Here is a 22,592-nt window from a genome sequence, read left to right as displayed (position 1 = left end):
ACATGGCTGCTCCGGCAGGGACAGGCATCGTAGAGGTCCTGCTCCAGGTACAGCCTCCCTCCACATGGCTGCTCCAGCAGGGACAGGCATCGTAGAGGTCCTGCTCCAGGTACAGCCTCCCTCCACATGGCTGCTCCGGCAGGGACAGGCATCGTAGAGGTCCTGCTCCAGGTACAGCCCCCCTCCACATGGCTGCTCCGGCAGGGACAGGCATCGTAGAGGTCCTGCTCCAGGTACAACCTCCCTCCACATGGCTGCTCCGGCAGGGACAGGCATCGTAGAGGTCCTGCTCCAGGTACAGCCTCCCTCCACATGGCTGCTCCGGCAGGGACAGGCATCGTAGAGGTCCTGCTCCAGGTACAGCCTCCCTCCACATGGCTGCTCCGGCAGGGACAGGCATCGTAGAGGTCCTGCTCCAGGTACAGCCTCCCTCCACATGGCTGCTCCGGCAGGGACAGGCATCGTAGAGGTCCTGCTCCAGGTACAGCCTCCCTCCACATGGCTGCTCCGGCAGGGACAGGCATCGTAGAGGTCCTGCTCCAGGTACAGCCTCCCTCCACATGGCTGCTCCGGCAGGGACAGGCATCGTAGAGGTCCTGCTCCAGGTACAGCCTCCCTCCACATGGCTGCTCCGGCAGGGACAGGCATCGTAGAGGTCCTGCTCCAGGTACAGCCTCCCTCCACATGGCTGCTCCGGCAGGGACAGGCATCGTAGAGGTCCTGCTCCAGGTACAGCCTCCCTCCACATGGCTGCTCCAGCAGGGACAGGCATCGTAGACGTCCTGCTCCAGGTACAGCCTCCCTCCACATGGCTGCTTCAGCAGGGACAGGTATTGTAGAGGTCCTGCTCCAGGTACAGCCCCCCTCCACATGGCTGCTCCAGCAGGGACAGGCATTGTAGAGGTCCTGCTCCAGGTACAGCCTCCCTCCACATGGCTGCTCCAGCAGGGACAGGCATCGTAGAGGTCCTGCTCCAGGTACAGCCTCCCTCCACATGGCTGCTCCGGCAGGGACAGGCATCGTAGAGGTCCTGCTCCAGGTACAGTCTCCCTCCACATGGCTGCTCCAGCAGGGACAGGCATCGTAGACGTCCTGCTCCAGGTACAGCCTCCCTCCACATGGCTGACTGTCTATTTAACCAGGTGAGTCCTATTTAGATTTCAATGGGTTTTTTCAAGGGAGCCCTGACCGAGAGAATCAGTAAACAGTTACACAAGTTTCACCCCCCCCAAAAAATAGTGTTACTCTAAACCAGTGGTTCCCAAACTGTTTATAGCCCGGTACCCCTTCAAACATTCAACCTCAAGCTGCGTACCCCCTCTAGCACCAGGGTCAGCGCACTCTCAAATGTTGTTTTTTGCAAGCCTGCAACACACACACTATACGCTACATGAATTAAACATAAGAATGAGTGTGAGTTTTTGTCACAACCCGCCTAGTGGGAAGTGACAAAGAGCTCATAGGACCAGGGCACAAATAATAATAATCAATAATTTTGCTCTTTTTTTAACAATCTTACATATAAAACCTTATTTGTTCATCGAAAATGCGAATAACTCACCACAGGTTAATGAGAAGGGTGTGCTTGAAAGGATGCACATAACTCTGCAATGTTGGGTTGTATTGGAGTCTCAGTCTTAAATCATTTCCCACACACAGTCTGTGCCTGTATTTAGTGAGAATCCACTCTCACATAGGTACGTGGTTGCAAAGGGCATCAGTGTCTTAACAGTGCGATTTGCCAAAGCAGGATACATCATACAATGATGGAAAGGCCTGTGCGTTTTCTCGCACATTGAATATAGTTGCGGAGAGTCCCTGCAATCCTAGATTCAGATCATTCAGGCGGGAAAAAACAACACCCAGATAGGCCAGTCGTGTGAGAAACTCGTCATCATGCAAGCGGTCAGACACGGGAAAATTATGGTCAGTAAAGAAAACTTTAAGCTCGTCTCTCAATTTAAAAAAACGTGTCAATACTTTGCCCCTTGATAACCAGCTCACTTCTGTATGTTTTAAAAGTGTTACATGGTCGTTGCCCATATCATTGCATAGTGCAGAAAATACACGAGAGATCAGGGCTATAACAAAGTTCAGGGCTTTAACAAAGTTAACCATTTTCACTGTAGTGTCAAAAACATCTTTCAAGCTGTCAGGCATTCCCTTGGCAGCAAGAGCCTCTCGGTGGACGCTGCAGTGTACCCAAGTGGCGTCGGGAGCAAGTGCTTGCACGCACGTTACCACTCCACTATGTCTCCCTGTCATAGATTTTGCGCCATCAGTACAGATACCAACACATCTTGAACACCAAAGTCCATTTGATGACACAAAGCTGTCCAGTACCTAAAACAATATCCTCTCCCGTTGGCCTGGTTTCCAGTGGTTTGCAGAAGAGGATGTTTTCTTTAATTGACCCCATATAAACGGAACGGACATATACCAGGAGTTGTGTCAGGCCCGCCACGTCTGTCGACTCATCCAGCTGTAACGCATAGAATTCACTGGCTTGTATGCGAAGCAGTAATTGTTTCAAAACATCTCCTGCCGTGTCACTGGTGCGTCGTGAAAAGGTGTTGTTTGATGAAGGTTTGTCTGTGTAGTTTTATTGGCCTTTTCCCCACAGCATTGTCCCAGCCATATCCACTGCAGCAGGAAGAATGAAGTTCTCCACAATAGTATGGGGCTTGTCTGTCCTAGCCACTCGGTAGCCCACCATATAAGACGCTTCTAGACCCTTCTTATTAATGGTATCTGTTGCTTTTATACATGTCTTACTACTCAAAAGTCATCTTACTTCTCACTCAAAGAACTCCTGTGGCTTATTTTTCAAATTGGCATGTTTTGTTTCTAGATGTCTGCTCAAGAGTGAAGGTTTCATTGAGTTGTGAGATAGTACTTTTGCACATATAACACACTGTGGATGAGGAAAGGCAATAGACTCCCAATATAAAGGAACCCCAAATCAATGTAGTTCTCATCATATTTGCGTCTCTTCGCTGGTCCAACGTCCCGGTCTGTTGTTCGGTGCTTTCCCAGGTAAGGGGGCAGTATAACTCTTCGGCTGCATCAGATTCACAACTGTCAAGTGTCCATGCTAGCTGGGCTAACAACAAATGTAGAATTACTGATGCTAGCATTGGATGTGCTCGTGGAAGCAGAACAACTTGTGTAGTCGACAGGTGCAGGTGTAGTACTACTAGTAGTAGCAGTACTACCAGTAGAGCTGGTATGTGTCTCTATTGACGGAAGCCTTACTTTTTTTAACCATTTATCAATTTTCAAATAAACGGAATGAGCTGCAGCTACGTTTGGCTACATACGGACCGTTAGTGGAATTCCCGCGAGAGAGTAACGCGTAATGTGATTGGATGTTAATTATTTGACAAGGCTACCTGTATTTGACATTGTGTTGTTATTTCGCTGAACACTAGATGGTTTCATTTAATTTTGGGTAGTGAAACGAGTCTCCTCGGGCGAGAAAAAGACCTCACCCAAATGTATAGTCCCGTTGGAAAATAATAAAGGGACTGTTTGAAAATGTGAATCACATTTTTATTTGGCATACCCCCGATGGCATTGCGTAACAGCATAGCTAGTGGCTTATAATGCTCTTAATTAATATATATGTTTAACTTTACATATGAAAAAATGTCACAGAAATTATTCACAAAATAACAACGTTGTTTAATTCATTCATAAAACAACATGACGTTCAAAAATGAATTGATGATGTTATGAATGGAAGAAAGGCCTGTGAGATATCACGATTCAGATTCACCTGGAGGGACTTTGATGTGCGTCTCAAACTCCTGGCTCTGTTCAGACCTCCATTACAGAAGATCAGTAGTCATTCTACCATTACAGACCCATCCCCCTGTGATCTCCTGCCATCAGCAACAGTCGTCCACTGTCATAGGGCCACCGAGCTAATGCCATTAATAACGGCTGTTACAGGGCCACCGAGCTAATGCCGTTATTAACTACACACTCATCCACTGTCATAGGGGATGGGTTCATAATGCCACCCTTTTCAAGATATAGTGCACTACTTTTTAACCAGGGCCCATAGGGTAGAATAGTAGAATGACTGATCTCTAGTAGGGCCCTGGGCAAAAGTAGTGCACTATGTAGGGAATAGGGTGCCATTTGGGACATGCCCAGGGACTGTAGGGCCCCTGTGGGGAACAGGGAGTACAGGACAATGGCCCCATTGATCTCTCTACTCTGCTGTAGCATGTAGCATGGGATCCGCTGACGTCAATGACCAGGCCTGCTGTACAGGGGACATTCTTCACTGCATAATGAATGTCCCAACTGTCTGGGACAGTAATGCTATATGTTGATGGTTTTTTGTTGTTAATTGTTTATATTGATAAATTAATGAATGAGTGAGTGAGAACAATTGATTGATTCATCGAGATCAATTGATCAAGTTTGATTCGATCGAGATCAATTTGATGTATCAATAGATTGACTGACCCCCCCCCCCCCCCTGCTATCTCTCTCCTCTGTGTTCCAGCACAGGGCTGATGTGAATACTAAAGACATGCTGAAGACCAGTGCTCTCCGCTGGGCTGTGCAGCACGGCGACAGAGAGGTGGTGGACCTGCTGATCCAGTGGACATCCACGCTACCAGAAAGTTCTGTAAACTCGCCCTGGACAACGTCAACGACCAGCTGGCTGAGATCCGGGTTCAGAATACTGGATGTGTTAACAAAGTGGTATTGGTCAATTCCATTACGATTCATTAAAGGAGGTCAGCTGATATTCAAACTTTCTCAATGACGATAATAATTTCCCCGATGGGTTTAGACTTGAGAGGGGCAGTTTGTGTTATGACGATGTAAAGTTTGTTTTTTTACAGGGGCATCACTTTGACCTGAAATTGTACTTACATAATGCACCTGTAATCCATAACCTTCTGAAATATGTCTTCCTGCCTTTAAATACTAATCTGTACCCTGTTCGCTGTGTATATTTGTATAATGGATTGGTTTCTGTCCCGTCAATGACCTCCCTAGAGAAATGAATGAGAGGGAGTGTGTATTTCACAGTGTTTAAATGTCAGAGGATGGGAATGCTGGGAACAGTGCAGCTGGTGCCTGGGCTTGTGGCAGTGTTATACATATGGACGGTGCCTCAAATGGCACCCTATTCCCTATAGTGTGCACTACTTTTGACCAGAGCCCATAGGGAATAGGGAGCCACTTAGAACGGGCCCATGGTATCCTCAGCCAGTGATATAGACAGGTGTGACAAAGACCTTTGATTCAGTGTTTGGTCTCCATTCTGTAATGTTTCACCTTGTTTGTTTTGAAACCATCATACAACTCAAACATCACAGATGTGAGCGAAACCAAACCAACGTCAATACATTCAGCTAGTCAGATAGGAAACCAACGTCAATACATTCAGCTAGTCAGACAGGAAACCAACGTCAATACATTCAGCTAGTCAGACAGGAAACCAACGTCAGTACATTCAACTAGTCAGACAGGAAACCAACGTCAATACATTCAGCTAGTCAGACAGGAAACCAACGTCAGTACATTCAGCTAGTCAGACAGGAAACCAACGTCAGTACATTCAACTAGTCAGACAGGAAACCAACATCAGTACATTCAGCTAGTCAGACAGGAAACCAACGTCAATACATTCAGCTAGTCAGACAGGAAACCAACGTCAGTACATTCAGCTAGTCAGACAGGAAACCAACGTCAGTACATTCAACTAGTCAGACAGGAAACCAACGTCAGTACATTCAACTAGTCAGACAGGAAACCAACGTCAATACATTCAACTAGTCAGACAGGAAACCAACATCAATACATTCAACTAGTCAGACAGGAAACCAACGTCAATACATTCAGCTAGTCAGACAGGAAACCAACGTCAATACATTCAACTAGTCAGACAGGAAACCAACGTCAATACATTCAGCTAGTCAGACAGGAAACCAACGTCAATACATTCAACTAGTCAGACAGGAAACCAACGTCAATACATTCAGCTAGTCAGACAGGAAACCAACGTCAGTACATTCAGCTAGTCAGACAGGAAACCAACGTCAGTACATTCAACTAGTCAGACAGGAAACCAACATCAGTACATTCAGCTAGTCAGACAGGAAACCAACGTCAATACATTCAGCTAGTCAGACAGGAAACCAACATCAATACATTCAACTAGTCAGACAGGAAACCAACGTCAATACATTCAGCTAGTCAGACAGGAAACCAACGTCAATACATTCAACTAGTCAGACAGGAAACCAACGTCAATACATTCAGCTAGTCAGACAGGAAACCAACGTCAATACATTCAACTAGTCAGACAGGAAACCAACGTCAATACATTCAACTAGTCAGACAGGAAACCAACGTCAATACATTCAGCTAGTCAGACAGGAAATGGAACAATATACTTTCACAGAATAGGTTTTGTGTGTGTGTGTGTGTGTGTGTGTGTGTGTGTGTGTGTGTGTGTGTGTGTGTGTGTGTGTGTGTGTGTGTGTGTGTGTGTGTGTGTGTGTGTGTGTGTGTGTGTGTGTGTGTGTGAGAGTGTGTGAGTGTGAGTGTGTGTGTGTGTGTGTGTGTGCATCTACAGGGACGTCTGGTGGACCTGATGCCTTTTCTTATTCCAGTCAGTCATTCACCTCCCCATCATGATCTGAGAACTCTTCTTACCAGTGTTACACTTTGTAAACCATTCTGATGCAGTGGTAACGTCTGTCATTCTCTGTGTTTTATACTGTTTAGTTTCTTCTTGTTTTAATGTTGGCAATTATTGTTTATTTAAGGTTTGCCATGTATTTCCACCTCAGAATGACCTTACATTATCTTGATTCCTTCTGTGTTGAATCAGAACAATGGGTCTTTTAGCATGGAATATGTGCTCACAAAAAGGTGACGGCGTGGGGCTTTTTGTTGTGTGGCTATCATGCTATTGTAAACATGATCAATGTGCGCTCTGCCCTGGAGTCCCTCGCCCACAGACAGACACACATTGGGAGAAGAGAGGCGGGGCGTTCCACCAATTAGGTGCCCTTTGAGATGTGGAACTATTGATTTCCCCTCATTTTATCATTCTGTCAAAAATAATGTTAAACTGAATAAAAACTACGTTTCCCATCGCAAGTGGTTGAATTAAAAAAAATGACTATAGTATGTGCCTGTTAAGTGCCAAATAAAGTAACAGGGTTGACGGTAACAGGTTTGAACATTTCATCTTAAATCAGCCATGATTCCCATTTTGACAAGAGAAATGGAAGCTTGTTGTGTGGAACAGGGAGGGGCAATTGAATGCAAGCTTCACAAACAAAATGACGATAATTGTTAAAACATTTCTAGCCTGTCTAGTTATGGGTAACAGAGTCGACGTGTTGGATAACAGGTTTGACGTGTTGGGTAACTGGGTTGACGTGTTGGGTAACAGGGTTGACGTGTTGGGTAACAGGGTTGACGTGTTGGGTAACAGGGTTGACGTGTTGAGTAACAGGGTTGACGTGTTGGGTAACAGAGTTTGAGTGTTGGGTAACAGGGTTGACGTGTTGGGTAACAGGGTTGACGTGTTGGATAACAGAGTTGACGTGTTGAATAACAGGGTTTGAGTGTTGGGTAACAGGGTTGACGTGTTGGGTAACAGGGTTGACGTGTTGGGTAACAGGGTTGACGTGTTGGGTAACAGAGTTGACGTGAGGAGTAACAGGGTTGACGTGTTGGGTAACAGGGTTGACGTGTTGGGTAACAGGGTTGACGTGTTGAGTAACAGGGTTGACGTGTTGGGTAACAGGGTTGACGTCTTGGGTAACAGGGTTGACGTGTTGGGTAACAGGGTTGACGTGTTGGGTAACAGAGTTGACGTGAGGAGTAACAGGGTTGACGTGTTAGGTAACAGGGTTTGAGTGTTGGCTAACAGGGTTGACGTGTTGGGTAACAGGGTTGACGTGTTGGGTAACAGGGTTGACGTGTTGAGTAACAGGGTTGACGTGTTGGGTAACAGGGTTGACGTGTTGGGTAACAGGGTTGACGTGTTGGATAACAGGGTTGACGTGTTGGGTAACAGAGTTGACGTGAGGAGTAACAGGGTTGACATTTTGGGTAACAGAGTTGATGTGTTGGATAACACTGACGTGTTGGATAACAGGGTTGACGTGTTGGATAACAGGATTGACGTGTTGGGTAACAGGGTTGACGTGTTGGGTAACAGGGTTGACGTGTTGGGTAACAGGGTTGACGTGTTGGGTAACAGGGTTGCCGTGTTGGGAAACAGGGTTGACGTGTTGGGTAACAGGGTTGACGTGTTGGGTAACCGAGTTGACGTGTTGGGTAACAGGGTTGACGTGTTGTGCTCGACCCGCTCAGTTTTCCACCAGAAGATGGCCAAAAAGCAGCTCACATGTTTTACACTGTGATTTGACTGATTAGATGTTCAATGTTTCTTTAGAAAAATATATTTAAAAAATTATAGTTTTACCATTTTTAAAGGAGAGTTCAGTTCACGTTACCTTAAAATAAGGGACTGTTTTTTTGTTTTTTTTCTTAAAGTGAATCACTAAATAAATAATATTCTTCAGAAGTGACTTTGTCAAATCGACACAATAACTAGGGCTTTACAATGATGGTGACAACGTTGAGAAATGTTGGAGTTAGGTGTTGAAAATCTTCCTGGATGTCACAGCCCACTGGGTACAGAAACTCGTTTCAATGTGGATAACTGGGGAAATATTTGGTTGAGACGTTGATAAATGAGATTATAACTTCAATTCACCTACTCAAAAAGACAGACAAAAGTTAGTTGAATTTCCAATGTGTTATCACTATGCTTTCAACCATCTAAAAACATACCAAATTCCAGTGGAAAAACAATGTCAGATTTCTTTTAAATTTAGTTGTCACCCAAATGTCTATCACTGTACTTTCAACCATTTAAAAGCACAGAAAAGTTCAAATGGGAACACATGTCAAAAAATGTGTTTAAAGATTTTGTTTACCCAGGAGGACCTACGTTTCCATCTTCATCCTCTTCATTTTATACATTAAAAGGCAATCAGAGTAACTGAACAGCTGATGCTTTCCAAAGTACCGATGAAGTGGGGTTGCTCTTCAAAATACTGCAGTCTTTTCTGTTCTTAGGACCCATGATTCATTCTTTGTTTTTTTATGGATGGATACATTCTCATTTGTCATTTGAAATTACACATAGATGAGGAAAATGGAGAAATAGAGATTATGTCATAAGAGTTATTCCATCTCATTCATCTGTCATTGGGAGGTTTACCGTAAGGTGGACGAAGATTTTTTCTTTAATGAGTCCGACGCAGGGGATATACTACTTTCCGGAGACCAGGGACAAATCCCTGTCATTCGCATGAAGAAAAGGCGGAGATACAGAGGGAGAAGGTCGGAACGCCTTGTGAGGATTCAGAGGCGAGTGAGTAAATCGCCACTACCATCGAACCGATCACTGGAAAACAAACTCGATGATCTACGGTCGAGACTAGCCTACCAACGGGACAGACTGTAATATCTTATGTTTTACCCAGTCGCGGCTGAACGACGACACGGATAATATAGAGCTGGCTGGGTTTTCCGTGTATCAGCAGGACAGAGCAGCTACGTCTGGTAAGATGAGGGGCAGGGTGGTGTGTCTATTTGTCAATAACTGCTGGTGCACGATGTCTAATATTAAAGAAGTCTTGAGGTATTGCTCGCCTGAGGTAGAGTATCTCATGATAAGCTGTAGAACACACTATCTACCAAGAGAGTTCATCTATATTATTCAAAGCCATTTATTTACCACCACAAACCGATGTTGGCATTAAGACCGAACTCAACAAGCTGTATAAGGCTATAAACAAACAAGAAAATGCTCATCCAGAAGCGGCCCTCCTAGTGGCCGGGGACTTTAATGCAGGCAAACTTAAATCCATTTTACCTAATTTCTACCAGCATGGCACATGTGCAACCAGAGGAGAAAAAAAACTCTGGACCACCTTTACTCCACACACAGTGACGCATACAAAGCTCTCCCTCGCCCTCCATTTGGCAAATCTGACTATAATTCTGTCCTCCTGATTCCTGCTTACAAGCAAAAACTAAAGCAGGAAGTACCAGTGACTCGCTCAACTCGGAAGTGGTCAGACACTACAGGACTGTTTTGCTAGTACAGACTGGAATATGTTCCGTGATTCATCCAATGGCATTGAGGAGTATACCACCTCAGTCACCGGCTTCATCAATAAGTGCATCGATGACGTCGTCCCCACAGTGACCGTACGCCCATATCCCAACCAGAAGCCATGGATTACAGGCAACATCCGAACTGAGCTAAAGGCTACAGCTGCCGCTTTCCAGGAGCTGGACACTAATCCGGACGCTTATAAAAAATCCCACTATCCCCTCAGACGAACCATCAAACAGGCAAAGCGTCAATACAGGACTAATATTGAATCCTACTACACCGGCTCTGACGCTCGTCAGACGTGACAGGGCTTGCAAACTATTATAGACTACAAAGGGAAGCCCAGACAAGAACAATACCCGGCCAAAACAAAGAAATGCAAAAACATAGAAAATAGAATATAGAATGCCCACCCAAATCACTCGTAGCAGGCCTGGACTGGGGACCCTCGTTGCGGGCCCCGAACTGGGCACCCTCGCTGCGGGCCACGGACTGGGCATCCTCGCTGCGGGCGCCGGACTGTGGATCCTCACTGGTGGGAGGAGACGTATAGACAGCCTGGTGCGTGGGGCTGCCACAGGGCCCACCAGGCTGGGGAGACATACAGGAGGCCTGATTCTGGGAGCAGGCACAGGATGAACCGGGCTGTGGGGGAGCACTGGAGATCTGGTGCTTAACACGTGCACCTCTCCTTTTGGCTGCATGCCCACTTTAGCCCGGCACGTGCGGGAAGCTGGAACAGGCCGCACTGGGTTCTCCTGGCGAACTGGGGATACCGTGCGTAGAGCTGGCGCAGGATAACCCGGGCAGAAGAGACGCACCGGAGACCGGGAGCGCTGAGCCGGCACAATCCCTCCTGGCTGAATGCCAACTCTAGCACGGCAACTGCGGGGAGCTTGCAGAGAGCGCACCGGGCTATGAGAGCGCACTGGAGACACACGGCGCAGAGCCGCATAACCTGGTGCCTGACTAGTCACTCTCTCCCTACGGTAAGCACGGGGAGCTGGCTCAGGTCTATAACCTGACTCCGCCAATCTCCCCGTGTGCCCCTTCCCAAAAAAATGCCCACCCAAATCACAACCTGACCAAACCAAAATAGAGACATAAAAAGCTCTCTAAGGTCAGGGCGTGACACCCCTCCTGTACTCCCTGTCCACATCACCAACAAACTATCATGGTCCAAACACACCAAGACAGTTGTGAAGTGGGCACGAAAATACCCTTTCCCCCTCAGGAGACTGAAAATAATTGGCATAGGTCCCCAGATCCTCAAAAAGTTCTACAGCTGCACCATCGAGAGCATCCTGACCGGTTGCATCACTGCCTGGTATGGCAATTGCTCGGCATCTAACCTTAAAGCGCTACAGAGAGTAGTGAATACGACCCAATACATCACTTGGGCAAAGCTTCCTGACATCCAGGACCTACTGTATATACTAGGCGGTGTCAGAGGAAGGCCCCAAAAATTGTCAAAGACTCCAGTCACCCAAGTCATAGACTGTTCTCTCTGCTACCGCACGGCAAGTGGTACCGGAGCGCCAAGTCTAGGTCCAAAAGGCTCCTTAACAGCTTCTAACCCCAAGCTATAAGACCGCTGAACAATTAATCATATGGCCACCCGGACTTTGTATTTACACTGCTGCTACTCGCTGTTTATTATCTATGCATTGTCACTTTACCCCTACCTACATGTACAAATTAGCTCGACTAACCTGTACCCCCGCACATTGACTGGGTACCGCTACCACCTGTATATAGCCTCGTTATTGTTATGTAATTTTATTGTTACTTTTTATTTAAAAAATGTACTTTAGTTTATTTAGTAAATATTTTCTTAACTCTATTTCTTGAACTGCATTGTGGGTTAAGTAAGTAAGTAAGCATTTCACCTGTTGTATTCGGCACGTGACAAATAGTTTGATACTGCAGGACATCCTGCATATGATAACATCTGCATAAGATAACATCTGCATATGATAGCATCCGCATATGATAGCATCTGCATATGATAACATCTGCATATGATAACATCTGCATATGATGACATCTGCATATGATAACATCTGCATATGATAACATCTGCTGGTTCATTGAGTAAGACATCCTAGACCTGGCTGTGTTCCAGATGGAGCCCTATCTCCTTTACAGGGCACTACTTTAGACCGGGGCCTATAGGGCTATATAGGGTAAAGGGTGCCCTTTGGGATGCACCTCTATGCCTACGTCAGTCAGAGATACTCAAAACACAAGCCACATCCGGTGTGATGTGTGATGGGAAGCATTTGTCAGTGATTCCATGAAGTAGAGTTCTGTCCTGTTAAATCGTGTAATACCAGGTTTCTTTACCTAGATGACATTATTCTCTTCAAACATTAGTGTATCATGTTAGTTTATTTAGTTCACAGAGGGAAAATGAGGAGTTAACGAAAGTTTAATTTACTTTCAAAACAGCTTTGTGTGTGTGTGTGTGTGCGTGTGTGTGTGTGTGTGTGCGTGCGTGCGTGTGTGCGTGCGTGCGTGCGTGCGTGACCATCACATTTACCTATTCATCCCAGACAGACAGACAGACCCATGAAGGGGAGAGCGGGAGTGCACTGCACCAGGGCACGTGGAGAGAGGACATCTATTGTGAAATGAGATGCAACCCTTGATGTTTATTTAACTGTAGGTGGGAAGGTAGAGAGACGAGCAGTAGTTTCTATGTCAGTCTACGTCAGTACCTTTAGGGCGGTCTCCATCGGTGGCCCTGTATATATATGTCTGTACCTCTGTCTCTTAACTAAACCTACAACACAACACCAGCAGAGAGAAACACTGATCTAACACACTACTGTACACCTCTCAGCGGACAACTTTATTGGTACAAGGATGCAGGCAGAGGAATACAATCGTAGAGGTAAGCTTGGCTTCTTCTCTATATAGTGCTGAGTAAAACTAAAACCATGTATTTAGATTGTAGGCCGGTATTGTAGGTAGGTATTTTAGGTAGATAGATGGTTGTTGTTGTTGTTGTTGGTAGGTAGAGAGAGAGAGAGAGAGAGAGAGAGAGAGAGAGAGAGAGAGAGAGAGAGAGAGAGAGAGAGAGAGAGAGAGAGAGAGAGAGAGAGAGAGAGAGAGAGAGAGAGAGAGAGAGAGAGAGAGAGAGAGAGAGAGAGAGAGAGAGAGAGAGAGAGAGAGAGAGAGAGAGAGACAGAGAGAGAGACACAGAGAGAGAGAGAGAGAGAGAGAGAGAGATCACAGCAGCAAGATTTGTGACCTGTTGCCACAAGAAAAGGGCAACCAGTGAAGAACAAACACCATTGTAAATACAACCCATATTTATGCTTATTTATTTTAACTTGTGTGCTTTAACCATTTGTACATTGTTACAACACTGTATATATATAATATAACATTTGTAATGTCTTTATTGTTTTGAAACTTCTGTATGTGTAATGTTTACTGTTAATTTGTATTGTTTATTTCACTTTTGTATAATATCTACCTCACTTGCTTTGGAAATGTTAACACATGTTTCCCATGCCAATAAAGCCCCTTGAATTGAATTGAATTGAATTGAGAGAGATAGATAGATAGATAGATAGATAGATAGATAGATAGATAGATAGATAGATAGATAGATAGATAGATAGATAGATAGATAGATAGATGTTGTTGTAGGTAGATAGATGGTTGGTATTGTAGGTAGGTAGATGGTAGGTATTGTAGATGGTTGGCATTGTAGGTAAATAGAGTAGATGGTTGGTATTGTAGGTAGATGGTTGGTATTGTATGTAGATAGATGGTTGGTATTGTATGTAGATAGATGGTTGGTATTGTAGGTAGATAGATGGTTGGTATTGTAGGCAGGTAGATGGTTGGTATTGTAGGCAGGTAGATGGTTGGTATTGTAGGTAGGTAGATGGTTGTTATTGTAGGTAGATGGTTGGTATTGTAGGTAGGTAGATGGTTGTTATTGTAGGTAGATGGTTGGTATTGTAGGTAGGTAGATGGTTGTTATTGTAGGTAGGTAGATGGTTGGTATTGTAGGTAGGTAGATGGTTGGTATTGTAGGCAGGTAGATGGTTGGTATTGTAGGTAGGTAGATGGTTGGTATTGTAGATGGTTGGTATTGTAGGTAGGTATTGTAGGTAGCTATTGTAGGTAGCTATTTTAGGTAGTTATTGTAGGTAGTTATTGTAGGTAGTTATTGTAGGTAGGTATTGCAGGCAGGTATTTTAGGTAGGTAGATGGTTGGTATTGTAGGTAGTTATTGTAGGTAGGTAGGTAGATGGTTTGTATTGTATGTAGGTAGATGGTAGGTATTGTAGGTAGTTATTGTATGTAGGTAGGTAGGTAGATGGTTTGTATTGTAGGTAGGTGTGGTTGAACATTGTTTGTGATTGATATCCTATATAATATCATATGCTATCTAATATTGTGTAATCTGACTGTTGTGTGTTGTCCGTCGTCCAGGTAAGGAGATGGTGGATTACATCACTAGGTACCTGACGACCATCAGAGAGAGGAAGGTGACCCCAGGCCCAGAGGTGAAGCCTGGCTATATGAGAGAGCTGCTGCCAGACAGCGCCCCCACTGACCCGGAGGACTGGGACTGTATCTTCAGGGACATAGAGAAGGTCATCATGCCTGGGGTACGTTATGTTCACACATTATATACTCAGCAAAAAAAGAAACGTCCCTTTTTCAGAACCCTGGCTTTCAAAGAGAATTAATAAAAATCCAAATAACTTCACAGATCTTCATTGTAAAGGGTTTAAACACTGTTTCCCATGCTTGTTCAATGAACCATAAACAATTAATGAACATGCACCTCTGGAACGGTCATTAACACTAACAGCTTACAGACCGTAGGCAATTAAAGTCACAGTTATGAAAACGTAGGACACTAAAGAGGCCTTTCTACTGACTCTGAAAAACAACAAAAGAAAGATGCCCAGGGTCCCTGCTCATCTGTGTGAACGTGCCTTAGGCATAATGCAAGAAGGCATGAGGACCGCAGATGTGGCCAGGGCAATAAATTGCAATGTCCGTACTGTGAGACTCCTAAGACAGCGCTACAGGGAGACAGGACGGACAGCTGATCATCCTCGCAGTGCAGACCACGTGTAGCAACACCTGCACAGGATCTGTACATCCGAACATCACACCTGCGGGACAGGTACAGGATGGCAACAACAACTGCCCGAGTTACACCAGGAACGCACAATCCCTCCATCAGTGCTCAGACTGTCCGCAATAGGCTGAGAGTGGCTGTACTGAGGGCTTGTAGGCCTGTTGTAAGGCAGGTCCTCACCAGACATCACCAGCAACAACGTCGCCTTTGGCAGGAACTGGCAAATCTGGTGCAGTCCATGAGGAGGAGATGCACTGCAGTAATTAATGTAGCTGGTGGCCACACCACACCACACCACCTGTTACTTTGATTTTGACCTCCCCTTTGTTCAGGGACACATTATTCCATTTCTGTTAGTCACGTCTGTGGAACTTGTTCAGTTTATGTCTCAGTTGTTGAATCTTGTTATGTTCATACAAATATTTACACACACATAAACGCAGTTGACAGTGAGAGGATGTTTCCTTTGTTGCTGAGTTTAGATGTGTATAGTGTAATTGATGTGTATATAGATGTGTAATTGATGTGTATATAGATGTGTATAGTGTAATTGATGTGTATATAGATGTGTATAGTGTAATTGATGTGTATATAGATGTGTAATTGATGTGTATATAGATGTGTATAGTGTAATTGATGTGAATATAGATGTGTATAGTGTAACTGTTGTGTATATAGATGTGTATAGTGTAACTGATGTGTATATAGATGTGTATAGTGTAACTGATGTGTATAGTGTAACTGATGTGTATAGTGTAACTGATGTGTATATGGATGTGTATAGTGTAATTGATGTGTATATAGATGTGTATAGTGTAATTGATGTGTATAGTGTAATTGATGTGTATATAGATGTGTATAGTGTAATTGATGTGAATATAGATGTGTATAGTGTAACTGATGTGTATATAGATGTGTATAGTGTAATTGATGTGTATAGTGTAATTGATGTGTATATAGTTGTGTATAGTGTAATTGATGTGTATAGTGTAATTGATGTGTATATAGATGTGTATAGTGTAATTGATGTGAATATAGATGTGTATAGTGTAATTGATGTGTATATAGTTGTGTATAGTGTAATTGATGTGAATATAGATGTGTATAGTGTAATTGATGTGTATAGTGTAATTGATGTGTATATAGTTGTGTATAGTGTAATTGATGTGTATAGTGTAATTGATGTGTATATAGATGTGTATAGTGTAATTGATGTCAATATAGATGTGTATAGTGTAATTGATGTGAATATAGATGTGTATAGTGTAATTGCTGTGTATATAGATGTGTAATTGATGTGTATATAGATGTGTATAGTGTAATTGATGTGTATATAGTTGTGTATAGTGTAATTGATGTGTATAGTGTAACTGATGTGTATATAGATGTGTATAGTGTAATTGATGTGTATATAGATGTGTATAGTGTAATTGATGTAAATATAGATGTGTATAGTGTAACTGATGTGTATATAGATGTGTATAGAGTAATTGGTGTGTATATAGATGTGTATAGTGTAATTGATGTGTATATAGATGTGTATAGTGTAACTGATGTGTATATAGATGTGTATAGTGTAATTGATGTGTATATAGATGTGTATAGTGTAATTGATGTGTATATAGATGTGTAATTGATGTGAATATAGATGTGTATAGTGTAATTGATGTGAATATAGATGTGTATAGAGTAACTAATGTGTATATAGATGTGTATAGAGTAATTGATGTGTATATAGATGTGTATAGTGTAATTGATGTGTATATAGATGTGTAATTGATGTGTATATAGATGTGTATAGTGTAATTGATGTGTATATAGATGTGTATAGAGTAACTGATGTGTATATAGATGTGTATAGTGTAATTGATGTGAATATAGATGTGTATATAGATGTAATGGTTCCTCTCTAGGTTTCTTCCTAGGTTTTGGCCTGTCTAGGGAGTTTTTCCTGGCCACCGTGCTTCTACACCTGCATTGCTTGCTGTTTGGGGTTTTAGGCTGGGTTTCTGTACTGCACTTTGAGATATCAGCTGATGTAAGAAGGGCTATATAAATACATTTGATTTGATTTTGATTTGATAATTGGTGTGTATTGATGTGTTTGACAGGTCATCATTGTAAATAATAATTTTTTCTTCATTGATAGTTTATAACAAGGACCTCAATTGCCGAGTGACTATGAGACGTTACCAGGACCGTTGTGGATCAAACATTGATTGTTCACTGTAACTTGTTGTAAGGATATTCTGTCCCCCAAAGTATCTTTCTGGCACTAATGATGGAGTGTGTTTGTGCCTGCGCGTGTGTGTGTGTGTGTGTGTGTGTGTGTGTGTGTGTGTGTGTGTGTGTGTGTGTGTGTGTGTGTGTGTGTGTGTGTGTGTGTGTGTGTGTGTGTGTGTGTGTGTGTGTGTGTGTGTTGGTCAGGTGGTCCACTGGCAGAGCCCCTACATGCATGCGTACTACCCAGCCCTGACCTCCTGGCCCTCCATGTTAGGAGACATGTTGGCTGATGCCATCAACAACATCGGATTCACCTGGGTAACTATCTTATCACATCCAACTTGATTTACTCTTTGTGTGGAACTACACAAAATTAACTCACTTAATTATCCAACTAAAGTTTTGGTTTAAAGACTCGAATATCATGTTTTAAAAAATATATATTTCCTGGCAGCACATTAACTGTGACATCAAGTTTGTGAGGTTTTTCTCCCACGTGAGCCACGGGTTAACTAGAAGTTACTTTGGATACAATCATATGTTACAGAAAGCTCCTGCAGGAAATCCTATAGTCGTGTGATATTATAATGTAATGACTATTTATGATAGAATGACATGATGTTGTTGTGGTGGGTCCAGGCCTCCAGCCCGGCGTGTACAGAGCTGGAGATGAACGTGATGGACTGGTTGTGTAAAGCCCTTGGTCTCCCCACCTTCTTTCTCCATCACCACCCAGACAGCACCGGGGGAGGAATACTGCAGGTAGGATAGATACACCTGGATACACCTGACCATACTCACCTTACAGTACCAACTAGACAGCACCGGGGGAGGAATAGGCAGATAGACATGTACTCTCACAGCACCACCTAGTGGTGAATGGGAATAACATTCTCTACACTCCTCTCAGAGAGCAGTAAATAAGAGCCCTCAGGTGTTTCAGTTCACATAAACGTAGTGCTTTTCTCTCTCCCTCTTTGTCCCATCCCTCCCTTCCCTCCCCTCCCCCTCTCCCTCCCTCCCTCCCTCCCTCCCCCCCTCCCTCCCCTCCCCTCCCCCCCTCACTCCCTCCCTCCCTCCCTCCCCTCCCCTCCCCCTCTCCCTCCCTCCCTCCCTTTCCTCCCTCCTTCCTTTCCTTCCTTCCTTTCCTTCCTCCCTCCCTCCCTCCCTCCCTCCCTCCCTCCCCCTTCCTTCCATCCCTCCCTCCTCTCTCTCCCCCCATCCCTCTCTCCTCTCAGAGCACAGTGAGTGAGAGTAGTCTGGTAGCTCTGCTGGCTGCCAGGAAGGCCAGGATCCAGCAGCTGAAGAGGACAGATCCAGCAGACAGAGACCTGGATGACTCAGTGGTCAACTCCAGACTGGTGGCCTACGCATCAGACCAGGTCAAGATGGGATGGGTTAGGGACCCACACACACACATGCACATATGCAACGTTTGCAAACATGCACGCATGCACGAACGCACACACACACACAAACACAAATAGTGAGTTCTGCATAACGTCTGTCCATCCATCTGCCTGTCTGTCTGTCCGTCTGTCCGTCCATCTCTCCGTCTGCTCTCTGCCTCTATCAGGCTCACTCCTCAGTGGAGAAGGCAGGTCTGATCTCCCTGGTGAAGATCAGGTTCCTCCCTCCAGACGAGCACTTCTCCCTGAGAGGAGACACTCTGAAACAGGCCATCCAGGAGGACAGGAGGAGAGGACTGGTACCTGTCATGGTAGGTCATGGTAGGGTATATTAGGGGGTGGTAGGTCATGGTAAGGTATATTAGGGGGCGGTAGGTCATGGTAGGGTATATTAGGGGGTGGTAGGTCATGGTAGCGTATATTAGGGGGTGGTAGGTCATGGTAGGGTATATTAGGGGGCGGTAGGTCATGGTAGGGTATATTAGGGGGCGGTAGGTCATGGTAGGATATATTCAGGGGTGGTAGGTCATGGTAGGGTATATTCAGGGGTGGTAGGTCATGGTAGGGTATATTAGGGGGTGGTAGGTCATGGTAGGGTATATTAGGGGGTGGTAGGTCATGGTAGGGTATATTAGGGGGCGGTAGGTCATGGTAGGGTATATTAGGGGGCGGTAGGTCATGGTAGGGTATATTTGGGGGCGGTAGGTCATGGTAGGGTATATTAGGGGGTGGCAGGTCATGGTAGGGTATATTCGGGGATGGTAGGTCATGGTAGGGTATATTTGGGGGTGGTAGGTCATGGTAGGGTATATTAGGGGGCGGTAGGTCATGGTAGGGTATATTATGGGGTGGTAGGTCATGGTAGGGTATATTAGGGAGTGGTAGGTCAGTGGTAGGGTATATTAGGGGGTGGTAGGTCATGGTAGGGTATATTAGGGGGTGGTAGATCATGGTAGAGTATATTAGGGGGTGGTAGGTCATGGCAGGGTATATTAGGGGGTGGTAGGTCATGGTAGGGTATATTATGCGGTGGTAGGTCATGGTAGGGTATATTAGGGAGTGGTAGGTCAGTGGTAGGGTATATTAGGGGGTGGTAGGTCATGGTAGGGTATATTAGGGGGTGGTAGATCATGGTAGAGTATATTAGGGGGTGGTAGGTCATGGCAGGGTATATTAGGGGGTGGTAGGTCATGGTAGGGTATATTAGGGGGCGGTAGGTCATGGTAGGGTATATTAGGGGGTGGTAGGTCAGTGGTAGAGTATATTAGGGGGTGGTAGGTCATGGTAGGGTATATTAGGGGGTGGTAGGTCATGGTAGAGTATATTAGGGGGTGGTAGGTCATGGTAGGGTATATTAGGGGGTGGTAGGTCATGGTAGGGTATATTATGCGGTGGTAGGTCATGGTAGGGTATATTTGGGGGTGGTAGGTCATGGTAGGGTATATTAGGGGGCGGCAGGTCATGGTAGGGTATATTATGGGGTGGTAGGTCATGGTAGGGTATATTAGGGGGTGGTAGGTCATGGTAGGGTATATTAGGGGGCGGTAGGTCATGGTAGGGTATATTAGGGGGTGGTAGGTCATGGTAGAGTATATTAGGGGGTGGTAGGTCAGTGGTAGAGTATATTAGGGGGTGGTAGGTCATGGTAGGGTATATTAGGGGGCGGTAGGTCATGGTAGGGTATATTATGGGGTGGTAGGTCATGGTAGGGTATATTAGGGGGTGGTAGGTCAGTGGTAGAGTATATTAGGGGGTGGTAGGTCATGGTAGGGTATATTAGGGGGTGGTAGGTCATGGTAGGGTATATTAGGGGGTGGTAGGTCATGGTAGGGTATATTAGGGGGCGGCAGGTCATGGTAGGGTATATTATGGGGTGGTAGGTCATGGTAGGGTATATTAGGGGGTGGTAGGTCATGGTAGGGTATATTAGGGGGCGGTAGGTCATGGTAGGGTATATTATGGGGTGGTATGTCATGGTAGGGTATATTAGGGGGTGGTAGGTCAGTGGTAGAGTATATTAGGGGGTGGTAGGTCATGGTAGGGTATATTAGGGGGTGGTAGGTCAGTGGTAGGTCATGGTAGGGTATATTAGGGGGTGGTATGTCATGGTAGGTTATATTAGGTGGTGTTAGTCAATGTAGGGTATATTAGGGGGTGGTAGGTCATGGTAGGGTATATTAGGTGGTGTTAGTCAATGTAGGCTATATTAGGGGGTGGTAGGTCATGGTAGGGTATATTAGGGGGTGTTAGTCAATGTAGGGTATATTAGGGGGTGTTAGTCAATGTAGGGTATATTAGGGGGTGTTAGTCAATGTAGGGTATATTAGGGGGTGGTAGGTCATGGTAGGTCATGGTAGGGAATATTAGGGGGTGTTAGTCAATGTAGGGTATATTAGGGGGTGGTAGGTCATAGTAGGTCATAAACAGTTCGTAACCAAGGTCGTAACCAAGGTTGTAACCAAACCAATGATGATGTTTGTTTGTTTGTTTCAGCTGTGTGCCACTCTGGGGACCACGGGGGTGTGCGCCTTCGACGATCTGTCAGAGCTGGGACCAGTGTGTACGTCTGTATCTCCTACCTCTAATTATTATACACACCTATATGACATGTACCACACATAACATGTATGACATATGACCTTTGTATGACTTTGGAGAATCTCAGCTTTCCTGGGTCCGTATTCATAAAGAGTCTCAGAGTAACAGCGCTGGTCATGACTGGACGGGGACGGGGGGACGGACGGGGGGCTGATGCTAGATCAGGACTCTGAGACGTTGCTCTGCTCCTGTGAGCCATTCTTACAGATAAGGGTCGCAGGTTCAAGTTCCAGTCGGACTCCCCACCGCCCCCCAGATTCTCTGAAAAGCGTGTTTGTATTCCTCCCCTGCCTGGCCTAGGTGCAGAGGAAGGTCTGTGGCTGCATGTGGATGCAGCGTACGCCGGCTCAGCGTTCCTCTGCCCTGAGCTGAGAGGACCTCTGGGGGGTATAGAGTACGCCGACTCCTTCACCTTCAACCCCTCCAAATGGATGATGGTCCACTTCGACTGCACTGCCTTCTGGTGAGAGAAGGGAGGGGAGGGAGGGAGGGAGGAATGGGAGGGAGAGAGGGAAAGAGAGAGGAAGGGGAGAGAGGAAGAGAGAGGGAGGAAGAAAGGGGAGGGAGAGAGGAATGGGAGGGAGAGAGGGAGAGAGAGAGGACGGGGAGAGAGGAAGAGAGAGGGAGGAAGAATGGGGAGGGAGAGAGGAATGGGAGGGAGAGAGGGAGAGAGAGAGGAAGGGGAGAGAGGAAGAGAGAGGGAGGAAGAAAGGGGAGGGAGAGAGGAATGGGAGGGAGAGAGGGAGAGAGAGAGGAAGGGGAGAGAGGAAGAGAGAGGGAGGAAGAAAGGGGAGGGAGAGAGGAATGGGAGGGAGAGAGAGAGGAAGGGGAGAGAGAAAGAGGGAGGAAGACCTGGTTGTCATCCTGTCCTGCAGTCTAATGACCAAAACGCCCTCTAGTGGCCTCATGGGTGGAATATTAATACTAATTAAATTAACATTATTTCAGAAAGACAGCTGGAAATCTGGTGTTTCTATGTCAAATGGTTTTGTTATATTTCAGTCTTCTGTAATGTATATAAAGTGTAATATTGGGATACAAACTCAAAATGTAATACATTTCA

General features: G+C 45.2%; 1 protein-coding gene across 1 annotated transcript in view; it reads left to right on the top strand.

The window, feature by feature from the left end:
* Nucleotides 1–12,950: 12,950 nt before the first annotated feature.
* hdc (histidine decarboxylase) overlaps nt 12,951–22,592 on the top strand; it is a 15,603-nt gene continuing 5,961 nt past the window's right edge. The window contains exons 1-8 of the mRNA XM_071400572.1: nt 12,951–13,079; nt 14,639–14,817; nt 17,727–17,840; nt 18,162–18,284; nt 18,761–18,904; nt 19,099–19,242; nt 21,425–21,491; nt 21,830–21,992. Of these exons, the coding sequence (XP_071256673.1) occupies nt 13,052–13,079; nt 14,639–14,817; nt 17,727–17,840; nt 18,162–18,284; nt 18,761–18,904; nt 19,099–19,242; nt 21,425–21,491; nt 21,830–21,992 (962 nt within the window). The 5' untranslated portion in view covers nt 12,951–13,051. The remainder of the gene's footprint in view (nt 13,080–14,638; nt 14,818–17,726; nt 17,841–18,161; nt 18,285–18,760; nt 18,905–19,098; nt 19,243–21,424; nt 21,492–21,829; nt 21,993–22,592) is intronic.

Source organism: Salvelinus alpinus, chromosome 5 (genome assembly GCF_045679555.1).
Source record: "Salvelinus alpinus chromosome 5, SLU_Salpinus.1, whole genome shotgun sequence".
In the NCBI taxonomy this organism is placed as follows: domain Eukaryota; kingdom Metazoa; phylum Chordata; class Actinopteri; order Salmoniformes; family Salmonidae; genus Salvelinus; species Salvelinus alpinus.
The sequence above is the reverse complement of the archived record's forward strand: the minus strand, read 5'-3'. Positions and strand labels throughout refer to the sequence as shown.